This window comes from Convolutriloba macropyga, chromosome 8 (assembly GCF_964194025.1).
Source record: "Convolutriloba macropyga chromosome 8, txConMacr16.3, whole genome shotgun sequence".
In the NCBI taxonomy this organism is placed as follows: Eukaryota; Metazoa; Xenacoelomorpha; order Acoela; family Convolutidae; genus Convolutriloba; species Convolutriloba macropyga.
Window position 1 is genome coordinate 11,441,470 of NC_134475.1, and position 13,785 is coordinate 11,455,254.

General features: G+C 39.7%; 3 protein-coding genes across 3 annotated transcripts; all 3 read right to left on the reverse strand.

Moving 5' to 3' along the window:
- Positions 1–3,706: 3,706 nt before the first annotated feature.
- LOC142344951 (uncharacterized) lies at positions 3,707–4,522 on the reverse strand. Its single transcript, XM_075397036.1, has one exon. It carries the CDS (start codon positions 4,520–4,522, stop codon positions 3,707–3,709), a length of 816 nt encoding a protein of 271 aa, XP_075253151.1.
- On the reverse strand, positions 4,519–5,391 carry LOC142344952 (uncharacterized). The gene has a single exon (XM_075397037.1). It carries the CDS (start codon positions 5,389–5,391, stop codon positions 4,519–4,521), a length of 873 nt encoding a protein of 290 aa, XP_075253152.1.
- A 426-nt stretch (positions 5,392–5,817) lies between these two features.
- LOC142344953 (uncharacterized) lies at positions 5,818–7,775 on the reverse strand. Its single transcript, XM_075397038.1, has 4 exons — positions 7,078–7,775; positions 6,507–6,627; positions 6,200–6,459; positions 5,818–6,136 (listed from the first exon to the last, which is right to left on the reverse strand). Exons 1-4 carry the CDS (start codon positions 7,773–7,775, stop codon positions 5,818–5,820), a joined length of 1,398 nt encoding a protein of 465 aa, XP_075253153.1.
- Between the last annotated feature and the right edge of the window lie 6,010 nt (positions 7,776–13,785).

Consider the following 13,785-nt stretch of genomic DNA (forward strand, 5'->3'; position numbering starts at 1 on the left):
CAAATTTTTCTTCAAAATTTTCACAATTTTCCATGATTTTGCTATGAATATCATGGGAATCAAAACCAAGAATGCTAAGTCTATTTTCAGAAAAAAAAAGTATCTATGCGAATAGACTGCACATAATGAGGTAGCAGCATACTCTTAGGATACACTGATACAGTACTGGGCCGACGATATACAATTGGAATACAATGTTTCAGTACTGATTTACTATGGGACGATGGTCCGGGTCACAATCAGATCAGTACAAATTGCGGTCATTAGGCAGCGAATCGTACCCAGCCACAGTGTCAGGATATATGGATTGGCGTGGTTAACTTTATACTATTATCAGAGACCATGGCTCAAAATACCTACAACGGAGTTGAAATCTTTAATGGATGATGATGATGAAATAGATAAGGTTGAATATGGTTGGAGTCTTAGAAACATTTTGTCAAAATGACAAAAATGCTATGGTTTTACCCTTGGATAACCAAAGCCGCATGCGTTTTGCTGTCAGGACCTTGCCATAATATGATTGTTAAAATTGGAAACTTGATATTGGATACTGGATACAGGTGGGTGCGTTCGGATCAACTTCGGTTTGAAGGCGGGTGGACATTTTTTGTTCACAAAGGAGGCGTATTCACGACTTACTGAGACACATAGTAGATGTAATCACGAACTACCGGTACGGCTGTTCTATTGAGAAGGTGCATTCAAAACCTATCTGCGCGCACAGTAGGAGTATTCATGATCTCCATAGACAAACTAGATGTGTTTTAGCGGGAGGGATATTCACGATCTTACGAGTCCCAGAGTAGGGGTTGAATTGTCTTTGATTTCATATACGGATGATATATGATTTCATACTGTCCATGCTTGATTTCTTAGTACGATCCTGGTTTTTCAAATAAATAATTTTCTCAATCGGTTGTAAATTATTGTCTATTTAGGTATAAAAACAAAAACGAGGGATTTTAGCGCACGCAGTTATTCCAATGTTGACTGCACAAACGAAGTAATAAATTAAAATGCTCTCTGACTACCTTATACGGACATTTTCGGCCTCTTCAATGTTTTATTTACCATAACGAAAATTAAAATGAAACAATTTTTCGGCTTTCATATTTTTCTATGACCCTCGTATAATTTCAAAAAAAAAATCCTTTTTGATTTTTGTATGACTACTAAGGAAATACATAATTCATGTTTGAATTAGTTTAGATAATTAGTCATTTTTATAGAACTTATGGTCAAGAGATTTTGGAATCAAGAACGTTTTTTTTTTCATAGTCCCTTTGCGTCGAGCAAAATTCTTCTCAGTTTTTTCATAAATCTGCTTGCTTTTAAATTGGCGAAAAAAGTTTTATCTGCTGCTACACATACTGAAGCAACTATGGAGCCCGAGCAAGACTAAATAGTGTTGCTCCGCGCTGCACAGAACTAAAACGCAGTTGTAAAACTGCTAAAAGTCTCAAGAATTTATGCAATTCTTAAGATTAGGCAGTTATCCCAGCGGGACTATATTGTCTGCATTACTTGATTGAATGAAACTTGGTAGTTTAATTGTAATGATTTTCTTCTCATGAGCCATTATGATGAAAATGTGGCATTGTTGATTTGTTTTTCCTTCCAAAACTATAAAGTATCATTTCCCAAGAAAAATGCAGATTTGAAAAGAAGATTACAGATTGCCTTATAGGCAATAGTGAGCAAAATTGCATGTTAAACTTTTAAGCCAAAACTGCAGGCTCACGGAAAGAATTTTTCTCGACACATGATTTGATTTGGTCAAAAAAGAGCCTTGACAAATACAACTTCTTGTCTTGTGATTTGACTGTTGATCGACTCAATTTTTAGTCTTTGATAATTTATTTCTGGACAAGGAAAAGTTCAGAGCTTATTCTGGTCGAGCAAAACTTCAACTTAATTTTTTTTGGGGTCGAGCAGCAGTCCAGCGTAAATTTTTGCGTCGAGCATGGTCCATTCATATGTTGAGATCTGGACTAGGGTATATATAAATAAATGGATCTATTGTTCACTCTCGCATCATGATAATTTTAAGGTAATTGCGTAGTGGGCTATACTTTACATGACCACTCACTGAGTTGTTTGGTAATAATGGCAAAGAACTGTTATGGGTTGAATGTGATGTTTTTGATTAAAACATGTGAAGTTATGAAACCAGAGTTTAAATGTGCTAAGTGTCAAATGCCTAAGTTCCCCCTATAAAATCAAAAATTCCCCAGTCTGAGTCGAGCAAGTTTCAAAGGTCCTTTTTTGACCCTAGGATACGCCAGAAATGTTTATGCTCTCCGGTCTAAGTCTTGCATACCAAGACAACTTTTCATTAATATTTTTATTTCTGAAAGTCGCAACCATAGTAGCAAATCAAGCTCTATAAGTACATCATAATTCGCGCCATTGGCACACAAGTTATGGCTAAAAACGGGAAATCCCTTACTATAAATAATATTGAAAGTGAATGTCAACCACTTCTGACTTCTTCAATAAAATCAACCTAAATAAATAGCTTCAAATAGCTGGAAATAGGTTGGGGGAGTGGAAATCAGGAAATGAATGGGTTTTGGAGGACGAAAGTGTAGGTGGGGGGAGGAAAATGAGGGTGTGGGGGGAGATAAAATATAAAGGAACTTGGTTTCTTTACACTCCCGGCACAAAAAAGGCAACATTTGAAATGAAAATGTAAACAATAAAACAAAGCACAAAATTTTTTTTTTGATATTGAGTTTTTTTAATTTGTTTGTGTGTGTGTGTGTTTCTATGAACTTGTTTTTGTGACCCTCCCGCGCACTTGACAATTGCGGGAATACACGGCTTAGGGTTACTGCTGGTCTCTGTACCATTTCTGTAGACGTCTGGATGTCGAAGCTCCTGGCTATTCCGACTGAAGCTCTGTGTGCTTTCGCAATCCTCCCGAGAGGCCAGATGCCTCTGAGTGTAAAGTCCTTGAGCACCCACACAATATCACCTTCATCCAGTTGTTCATCATTTGATCTTTGCCACTTCGTTCTCTTGTTCAGCTCAGGAATATATTCCTTCAGCAACCTGCTCCAGTAGTGATCAAGTAGTGTCTGCGTCAACTTGAAATCCTTAGTGGAGAACCGCTGGCTGCTGTTCACAAGAGGTTTCAAACACATGTAAGGTCTGCGAAGGAGGAAGTGATTCGGAGTGAGTGGTCCCTCATCTGAGATGCTGCAGCTCACATGAGTTAATGGTCTGGAGTTCAAAATTGCCTCGGCCTCTGCCACAACTGTCTGGAAAACTGAGAGTGTTAGTTTCCGACTGCCCAGCACTATTAGCAGACTCCTCTTCGCGGTCTGTATCAGCCTCTCCCAGATTCCTCCAAAGTGTGGTGCCAATGGAGTGTTGAATGTTCTGTTGAGCCAATTGCAGTCTGATGTACTCGTTGTCTGGCTTGTAGCTTCTCTGGAACTTAAACCTCATTGCTGATGTACTCGTTGTCTGGCTTGTAGCTTCTCTGGAACTTAAACCTCATTGCTTGTTTGGCTCCAATGAAGTTTTTGCCATTGTCACTCACAATGAGGTCGGGGTATCCACGTCGTGATACAAATCTGCGGATGGTCATGAGAAGACAATCGGTTGAGAGGTCATGGCACATTTCTAGGTGGACAGCTCTTGTGACCAGGCATGTGAACAAGCAAACGTAGTGCATCTGCGTGCCCTCTCTCTTTTCCTAAATGTAGAATGGTCCAAACATGTCCATTCCTGTGTTGACGAAGGGATACTGCTTGTTCGCATCTGGAAATCTGAATTCAGGAAGATCGGCCATCTTCGGTCTCACATTGTCTGCCCTCCATCGTCTGCAAATGAAACAGTATTTCCCGATACTTCTCAGCGCCTTTCTCAACCCAATCATCAGGAAAATCTGTTGCAGGTGAGCCTTCACATATTCCACGCCCTGATGGCCACAGTCATGGGGCGCCTTTTCAATCAACAGTCTTGCAATTTTGCTCCTGCTATGGAGAGCAAGAGGATTTTTTGCACTGTAGGTTAGAGGTGCCCTGTCGAGTCTTCCTCCTAACCTCAAGAGTCCGTCGTCATCTAGAAAGGGAGTGAAGGGCATCAGCTTGTCTCCTTTCTCAAGATTGTCTCCCTTTAACAGTGCAAAAGTTGTTCCTGAGAACAGCTCGTTTTCGGACATTTTAATGAGGTAGTTCCTTGCCCTTTTCTCATCTGATGCAAAACTGTCATTGTTGGAGGTCTCAGGTGATTCATTTTGTCTTCTAGTTCGGACTTTTGCTTTGAAGCGTCCTATTGCCTGGAACACCATTCTAGTAGAGTTGAGTAGTCGGCTCCATGTTGAAAATTTTTCAACCTCAACGACTGGCGTCTGAAGTGGTGTCGCTTGTGTAGCGCATATGTGGGGATCACTGTCTTCGGCAAAAATCCAGGAGTCTTGAGGTGTGCTTAGAAAGTCCGGTGGTTGAAGCCACAGCTTTTGCATGTCTGATGGGTTGAGGCCTCGTGTGCCGTGGTCAGTGGGATTCATCTTTCCAGGGATGTGTCTCCAATTGTCCGGGTTGGATTTCTGATGAATTTAGTCAATCTGTTGGCAATATACATCTTCTGTCTCTGCTTGGATTGGATCCATCCAAGTGTAGCGGTGCTGACTGTCCAAGAGTGTTTTGAACTTATGGTTAATGTCATCTCGCTCTCACAAAATCCAGCTAGCTTTGCTCCAAGTGTCGCCGCTTCCAATTCCAGTTTTGGAATGCTCAGCTGCTTGATCGGCGCCACTTTTGTTTTACTGATCACATATCGGGATGTGGAAGATCCATCAACTTTAGTTGTCCTCACATAAACTATGGCAGCAATTGCACTCATTGAGGCGTCAGTGAACGTGTGAAGTTGATGGGTTCCATTGGTGCTGGGAATCAAGCATCTAGGAATTTCGATTGAAGTCATGCTGTCGAACTCATCCATCCAATCCTGTAGTTCCTGTTGGTAGCATTCCGACACAGGTTGATCCCAGTTTCTTCCCTCTTTAATGATTCTTTGGAGAATGCATCTAATTCTGATGGCAAAAGGTGAAATCAGTCCGACTGGATCGAACAGAGAAGCTGCCATTGAAAGCACCTTTCTTTGAGTCATCTGGTGTCCTGTGTAGAGAAGCTTCGGTTTTGCAAACATCAACTTGTCAGTTTTGGGGTCCCATGTCTGACCAAAGATTCTTTGGGCTTTCATTTCCGCCTTGTCTTCTTCCAGTAGGTTACTTAATGCGTCTGGTCTGTTGCTCAGGAACTTTGTCAGATTGAATCCTCCTGTATGCACAACAGTTTTGATCTCATCTACACTTCTGCTGGCCTCTTCTTCAGAAGGGGAGGTCTGCATGAAATCATCCATGTAGAACTGCTGCATTATTGATGTGTAGGCCTCTGGATGTTCTTGTTGGTGGTCATTTGCACACTTCTGCAGAACAGAAATCGCTTAAGAAGGTGAGCATGTAGCTCCAAAAATGAGTCGATTGTATTTGAAGATCTTTTCCTTGCCATTCTGTGTCCACAGAAAACGGAGATAGTCCTGGTCTTGTGGTTGGATGCCAATCTGCATGAACATTGCCTCAATGTCAGCTGTGATTGCCATTGAGTACTGTCTGAAGCGGAGAAGAAGGCCATGCAGGTTGCAGAGTAGATGCGGCCCTTTCAGCAGTGCATCATTGAGTGAGGTACCCTCATATTTGGAAGCAGTATTTGTGACTCTGCGGATTTTATCTGGTTTCTGTTTGTTGATCACTGGGTGATGGTGAAGGTAACAGACAGAGTGTCTGCAACTGGGGTCTGCAGTTTAGATGTAGTTTTTGTCCAAATCTTTTTTGATGGTTTCGTCGTAGCGTTCTCTCAAATTTGTGTCCCTCTCCAGTCTTTGCTGCAGAGCGTGCCACTGAACTTTGGCCATGAAGTAGTTGTTAGGAAGTTTGATGTCTTTCTTCCATGGAAGTCCAATCTGGTATCTGTCACCAATGTGTTTTATGGTATCATTGAGGATGAACAGAGCTTCTTTGTCATCTGCAGACTGTCCCTTTGAAGAACACTGGTTGAAGTTCACACCTTCAATTGTCCAGAAAAGTTGGAGAAGATCTTCATCTGGTTCGTCTTGTCGTCTCCTGATATGATTGAAAAGTGTTATGCTTGTGCTGTTTGAATGTCCGACCCCCTTCTATGTGTACCTCTGAGGAATGGGTCCTGTCAGTGTCCAGCCAAGCAGAGTGTTGACTCCGTATGGGGTGCCAGTGGGTCCTGTTGTGAACTGTCTGGAAACCGTTGCTGTGAAAGCATCTGCTCCAATCAAAATTCCGATCCGGTTGTCTCTGATTGTTGGAAATCTTATGTTCTGGAGGTGAGAGTGGTCTCTGCAGATCTCATTCAGCATTTCAATTTGAACTCTTGGCATTCGAAACTTCTCCACTGTTGTTGCGTACACAGGGATCTGATCACAGGACAACTGCTTCACAAAGCTCCTATGCCGATCATTACATCTGCTGTTTTAACTGAGTGTTCACCGTGAAGTGAAGCTAGGTGTAGGGTTATGTCTTTCGGTTGTTGAACTTGAAGTGCTTCAGCAACCTTCTGTGTTATTTGAGTGTTGTCATTGCCACTGTCCAACAAAGCGTAGGTTTCAATGCAAAGATCTCTGTTGAAAAGTGTTACTGGTATCGCCTGCAATTGTATCTGCGGTCTGATCCATGAAGTTTCCTGTTGGTTGCTGCAAGTGTAATTTTGTTGCGGAGTAGTTGCCTGCTGTTGGGCTATAGTGCGTTTATTGTTACTCTACTGTCTGTTGACGTTGTTCTGCGCGTTCATCGGCTGAGGATGAAAACCGATTTTGTTCCAGTTGCCCCTGTGTGAAGTGCTGCTGTTAGATGCACTTTGCCTGTTCTGGTTTCCACTCTGTTGGTTGTAGTTTGAACTCAACTGCTGCCTTTGGTTTTCATTATTAAAGTTACGTCCATAGCTTGACTGGTTTTGGTTTGTTTGGTTTCTGAAGACATTGTTTTGTGAGTTTTGATTCCAGTGACCAATTGGTTGTACATTTTGTTACTGTTGCCTTGCATCTGTCCTATGGAGCGTTGAGTGATGAAAGCCATCGCATCTGTCCACAAGGCACCTTGTTTTCGATTGGCAGAGACCCTTTTCGTGAGCTCTTAGACAGTTAGGGCAGAGATTGAACCTCCTCACACAACCCTGTCGGTCAAACACTGAGTTTTCCAAGTATTCGGGACAACGACCAAGGTTGTGGTTTTGTGAGCAGAGTTGACATGAAACATCTGAAGGCCCCCTTCTAGAAAAAGTGTTTACTCTGGTTCTTTGGTTCCGTTGTGGGGAGATGTCTGCGCACGCCTCTGCGTATGAGTCAATCCAATCGGCAAAGTGGGTAAGGTTAGGTGGCAGCAATCCTTGGCTTCTTGTGTGCTGATTCCATCTGATTATCATATTAGGGTTCAGTTTGTCTCTGGCCATTCTCAAGACAGCTGAAGACTTCAAATCAGCTTCAAAGATGTGAAGCCTGAATGCTTGTACCAGTCGCCTCAAGAAAGATGAAAAGCTCACAAAAGTGTTTGGTTCGTCCTGTCTGGTTTTCGCCCTTCTCTCCAATTGATCCAGGTATGCAGCGACAATGTGCTGTGGTTTGCCAAACTTTCTGGTCAGTTCAGCGATGGCTGCATTGTAGTAGTCCTCATTGTAGGAGTATCCACTTATGGAATCTCTTGCTTTATGTGTTACAGAGTTTTGGAGGAATGTCATTTTTTGGGCGTCTGAGAGGCGACTGTTGTTGTGAATGGTTGCTTTGAAGAAGCTGAACCACTGGTGTCAATCCAGAGTATCGCCTGGGAAATTATCAATTGATATCCTGGGCAAACTCAATGTGTTCTGTATCATCAGTGCTTGGTGTTGCATCCAGTCTGGTGGGAATCTCGGAAAGCCATTGTATAGGTTGTTGTTATAGCCGTTGTTATTGAGTCCATCAGGTCCACTGAAATTGTTCACTGGTAGTTGATTGGTTTGCGGTGTGTACCTATGGCTCATGGTCGGAGCAGCCTGGTTATTGTTGTGAAAAGAACATGGTTGTTGCAAATGACATGCTTTGCTGTCCTCACTCTCATGTCGGCTCTGTCCTTGAACATTGTTCTCTTCTCTCGATCGTTCATCCGTTCTCAGTTCCCCTGTGAAAATTTCGCGGTTTCTTCTTCTCTCTTCAATGTTCAGAACGGGTTGAGAATTATCAGGGTCTTCTGAGTCGGACGAGTCAGCGTTGTTACTTTCCTGATTGTTGCGGCTTGCGAAATGATGTTTCATTGCTCTATTGCGTAAAGGGTACTTTCTCAATAGATTAGGGGAAGGCGCTGCTGATGTGTTAAAAGCAGATTCAGTGTCCCTTGCATCTGTTCTGTGTGCTTTTGCTCTCTGTTTGCATTTCAGCATGGTTATGTTTCTTTCGGCAGATTCATTGGCAAATGTTGTCAACTCTTCACTTGTCAGCTGTAGCTTCATGAGTTCATTGCAACTTCTGTCTAACTGCTCTTTTTGAGACCTCAAGAGTTCCAAAGTTTCACGTAGTAGGCTTAGACCTTCGTTACTATTACTTTGTTCTTCGAAGAGGTCTTTTACTGCGTTCGACTCTATCACTTTCAACTGAAGTTGTTGCTTTAGGCTGTTCTTTGCTGCTGATGATGCTTTGGACTTGTCTGGCATATTGATTGTTTTAGAAGTTTATTCTTATTTTACAAAGTTTATACTGCACTGTTACTGCACTATGTTTCCTTGTAACAGCCCTGTTCTATCTTTTGTTATGTCAAAACCTAATGTTAAATGTTAATTTAAATGAGGCTGTTGCTTAGTGTGCTTAGCTAATGTTTTTTTGCCTAATGTTTGTTAGCTATGTTTTAGCGTGTCGCAATCACTAATCAGTGAAGTTTGATGAAGCTTCGTTAATAAGTTGTATAGAGTAAAACCTTTTCACTAATCAGTGAAATTCTTACAAACGTAGACAATTATAATTTTTTGTCCGGTTGCCTATTTGTTTTTCGAGCGCGATAGAAAGAACCCTAACCTGTGGCTAAATTTCGACTAAGGTGTGTGTCTACTGACACTGGTGGGGGGATAACTTCACGTTCCTTTAAACCTTAATGAAGCAAGGGCATACCAGGCCTTGCAACTAATCCTAAGTTAATGTGTGTGTGTTAGTGGTGCTTTCAAATTTCACCTAGAGGAGGACCTACTCCTTTCAGAACTAATGCGGAAAGATACTATATTGATGCAACGATATCTAGACGCCTATTAAAATCCAACTTTCGAAATGAAGACTTTCAATTCTGCAAGTAAGGCTAGCCCATCTGTCGTGACTAGGCATCCCACGCAAGCATCCTTCTCAGGAGAACTGTCAAATCAGTCTTCACTTCTAGAGCCAGATTAAAAATCAGTTGGATCTTTTGTGGTTGTGATATTTTTGATTAAAACATGTGAAGTTATCAAACCAGAGTTTAAAAGTGCTAAGTGTCAAATGCCTAAGTTCCCCCTATAAAATCAAAAGTTCCCCAGTCTGAGTCGAGCAAGTTTCAAAGGTCCTTTTTTGACCCTAGGATACGCCAGAAATGTTTATGCTCTTCGGCCTAAGTCTTGCATACCAAGACCACTTTTCATTAATATTTGTATTTCTGAAAGTCGCAACCATGGTAGCAAATCAAGCTCTATAAGTACATCATAATTCGCGCCATTGGCACACAAGTTGTGGTTAAAAACGGGAAATCCCTTACTATAAATAATATTGAAAGTGAATGTCAACCACTTCTGACTTCTTCAATAAAATCAACTTGAATAAATAGCTTCAAATAGCTGGAAATAGGTTGGGGGAGTGGAAATCAGGAAATGAATGGGGGAAATTTGGAGGACGAAAGTGTAGGTGGGGGGAGGAAAATGAGGGTGTGGGGGAGATAAAATATAAAGGAACTTGGTTCCTTTACAAATATAACTTAGTTATTGTCAAAAAGACAGTTTCCTGCTGTTATTGGTGATAGATTAGTTTTTAAAATTCGGTGGAAGTTTGTTAAAATAGTTTTGTTGCTTGGAGAGAGCAATGGGAAAATTAATAGATTCATTGATCCATAAACAAACTTGAAACTCGCAGAAGTCGATGAACCAACAATCATGAGGAAAAAGGTTGATAGTGTGCACAATTTCGGCTTGAAAATCATGGTTGGATTCGAGAAAGATCGTCAACCGAGTTACTAAGAGGCTTCGACAAAGATACGGAATTCAGATTGAGGGTTTGGCAGTCTTTGCTTATTCGTTCTTCAAACGCTGGAATTTTTTGCCGAAAAGTTTTTTGACAAGACTTGCTTCGACACTACCTCTGTTGATTGCTTAATTTTCTTTTTCACGTTTTCTGAGCATAATTGCAAATAAGGATTTTTCACTCCAAAGTAATGATTGATCAGTAGTATAGAAAATTGACTAGAACCTCAACAGGGGGGGGGGGGGGACGGACAATTACTGCAGCGTGGCAATCTACAACGGGGTTGAAATCGCTATGGCCCATCTTAAAACATGTGGGTCACCACCCCCCGGGCAGCTCCGCTCATCCATATACTACTTTGATCCTTTGGTACTTGCTTTTTATTATTCAAAAATCCAAAGTAATGATTGATCAGTAGTATAAAAAAGTGACTAGAACCTCAACGGGGGGGGGGGGGGGACGGACAATTACTGCAGCGTGGCAATCTACAACGGGGTTGAAATCGCTATAGCCTATCTTAAAACATGTAAGTCACCACCCCCCCCCCCCGGGCAGCTCCGCTCATCTATATACTACTTTGATCCTTTGGTACTTGCTTTTTTATTATTCAAAAATCTTAATGGTCTTTGATAATTAATGACAAATCAAATAATTTTGGCTTTTCGCATTTGTCCGAAAAAAAATTCCAGTAACATCAGTTAACAATTGTCAACCCTAATATTGGAAATCTAACAGTGTTATGATATAGAAAAAAAGCGCATATTTACTAAGGTATTGGCAAAATGGATTATTTCAAGTTCCTTCGGTATATATATATATATATATATATATATATATATATATATATATTAATATATATATATACATATGTATTTATATATATATATATATATATATATATATATATATATATGTATATATATATATATATATATATATATATATATATATATATATGTATATATATATATATATATATATATATATATATATATATGCAACACTAATATTGACTGCGCATCACCTCGTTTGATATATTTGCTTCTTGACCTCTTGATGTATTATGATTAATTGATTTATATAATTTATTTTGCGATTAGAAGTTAAGTGTTTGCCGTTGCTCCAATTGGGTGAAAAGAATTCTTTTTGAGATATATTGAGATGCTCCCGTTTATTTTGAAGTGCATAATGATTATTAGCCAAAATGCGGATTTAATGTCATGTCGTACCAATTCTTGATGTGGTATGATGTACTTATGCCAGGTTTTCAAATTTACCATCTGTTTGATATAAAATTGTGTGACTTATAGATCCGAGACAGGTATGGATCAGACAGACCTGCGTTGCGGACAGGGGGGGGGGGGCGGTGCGACAGAGCTCATAGTCTGGGGACAAATTTGTGGTTGCAATTCGTTTTTATTTTTATCAGCATACTGAGCATCCTGGTTTTGCCCTGTTTTGTTACTGTTTCGGCATCACATGTAAGGCAAAATTCCAGAACAAAACCAGAACGTTCACTGTGATGATAATTATAAAAACAAAGCGCTCCGTAGCATTGGAAAGGGTAAAAGCCATGTTATAATTAGAATAAATTGCTTCCACTGAAATTGTTGGCTGGACAGTTTGTTTTTTAACATGAACAGAGAATGGACAGGTAAATACCAGTTAAATTGCAAGCAAATTTGACTGCAAAACGCATGCAATCCTCCTCCTGCACAGATCAACCTGCAACTCACCTGCACAACGCAATATCAAATCAAATTTACCTGAACAAATTACAATAAATTGGAGGTAATTTACGCTCGCAGTACTTTTAATCTGAAGGTAGAAAAAACACCAGGAACAGTAAATAGATCTCTATGGTCAATACAAATGCAATTGCAATTACTGGTTTGTACGCTTTTTGTGCAGGTAGATTTCGTGTTCAAACTGTTATGCGTTGTATATCATTCAACCTGGATCCATAATATTTATTTGTGTTCGTCGAACGATTCTTTTTTGCCGCTTCCCCTCGCTAACGCGATAAAGAGGGAACATTACAAACCCCAAATATTTCTCAAAACTTGATCAATAGTTCACCTTGAGAAAAGTTTCAACAATAAAACGTAGCTTCTTTGGGTTTTCGCGAATTCAGAACAGACCAATTCGATTGCGTTGGAGAATACTTGTGATCAGTTAGTTTTTTTTTCAATTGAAACTCCAGTGTGATTGGCATTCTAGAACTAATTTATCATCTTTCAGATGTTTTCAGGCAGTTGAAAGTAAGCTATTGCGCACCAAATTATTGGTGATCACAAAATGCAATGATCACTTTGGCCCCTCTTTAGGTTCAATGACATGCTCGGTGTAGCTGTAAAGTAATACAATAAGACAACAGTCTACCGAAGTTTCAATTTCTCAAGAAAAGCAATAAGCTCATCAATGATCATAGCAACAAGTGAGAGTTTAGACGGCAAGGTTTTTTTTGATGCTCTCTTTTAATGGTTTTTTGTCTGATGTTATTGACGTCAGAATCGGTTCATATTCGATCAACAATCGTCTAAACAACCTAAAACTATTAAGCCAAAAACCACCTTAATCCATACATATCGCGGTTATATTTACTTAAAATTAGGTTATACGAACTTTTTTGGAACTTTCTATGTATATTAGAACGTATTTAGATGATTAGAAGTACTCGTTTCTGATTGGATAATAATCTCTCGCTTACATCTATTTAGTTACTAACACTCGGAGATATCAACGATAGCAATAAAATGACCACAACTTTTTCCACTGCATGTTAATGATGACACAAGGATTCCGACTGATTAACAATACTAACAACTCAGGAAAAATTGACTAACGATTCATGAGAATCATATTTTTTCTTTCTCTTTTTTCGGAGGTTGCTACACATTCAATAATGAATAGGAATATTTACCTGAACGGTGTGCAGGTAAGGCCGTGTTAAAAAAAAACTAACCTGCACATTTTTTTTTTCAAATTTGTTTGCTGGCACACTTTTCAGGTATATTGACGGAGGAAAGAACTTACTAATTTGTTCTTACCTTTTTAGAAAGGAAAATCGTTTTCGTAGTACTATGTACTTTTATTCTAATTTTCGCAAGCTAGAAAGAAACGATCCTTATTATGTTCCAGATTATTACTATCAAACTATTTTTGGAAGGCTTTTTACATAAAACACTTTGTTTAGAAGTTTATATTATTGTGCAATTGGACTTTTGTAATAAGCAGGAAATTTTTGTACCATTTCAAAAAAGTACTGGTGAACAAAATTAATTTTTTTCTAGTTTTTTTTATAACTAGAAAAATTATATGCTCGCTCTCTGTAGAACCACACAAACCGAATATCAGACAAAAGAACACCATTAAATGTTTCTCTGTGTTGTCTGCTATTTCAATGTTCATATACTCTTTTACGACATAGGTATGACAGAACAACCGGAACTGTACTCTGCAATAATTAATAAGAACGCACTCAACATTCTAAATCACACCCTTATTTGCATCTCAAATATG

Excerpts from the sequence above, each read along its gene's own strand:
- LOC142344951 (XM_075397036.1), bottom strand. The coding sequence starts at position 4,522 with ATGAATCCCACTGACCACGGCACACGAGGCCTCAACCCATCAGACATG.
- LOC142344952 (XM_075397037.1), bottom strand. The coding sequence starts at position 5,391 with ATGCAGCAGTTCTACATGGATGATTTCATGCAGACCTCCCCTTCTGAA.
- LOC142344953 (XM_075397038.1), bottom strand. The coding sequence starts at position 7,775 with ATGACATTCCTCCAAAACTCTGTAACACATAAAGCAAGAGATTCCATA. Across the intron at positions 6,460-6,506 it reads ACTCAGTTAAAACAGCAGAT|ATCCCTGTGTACGCAACAAC; the intron begins GTAATGATCGGC and ends TCCTGTGATCAG. Across the intron at positions 6,137-6,199 it reads ACAGGACCCATTCCTCAGAG|GAGACGACAAGACGAACCAG; the intron begins GTACACATAGAA and ends CAATCATATCAG.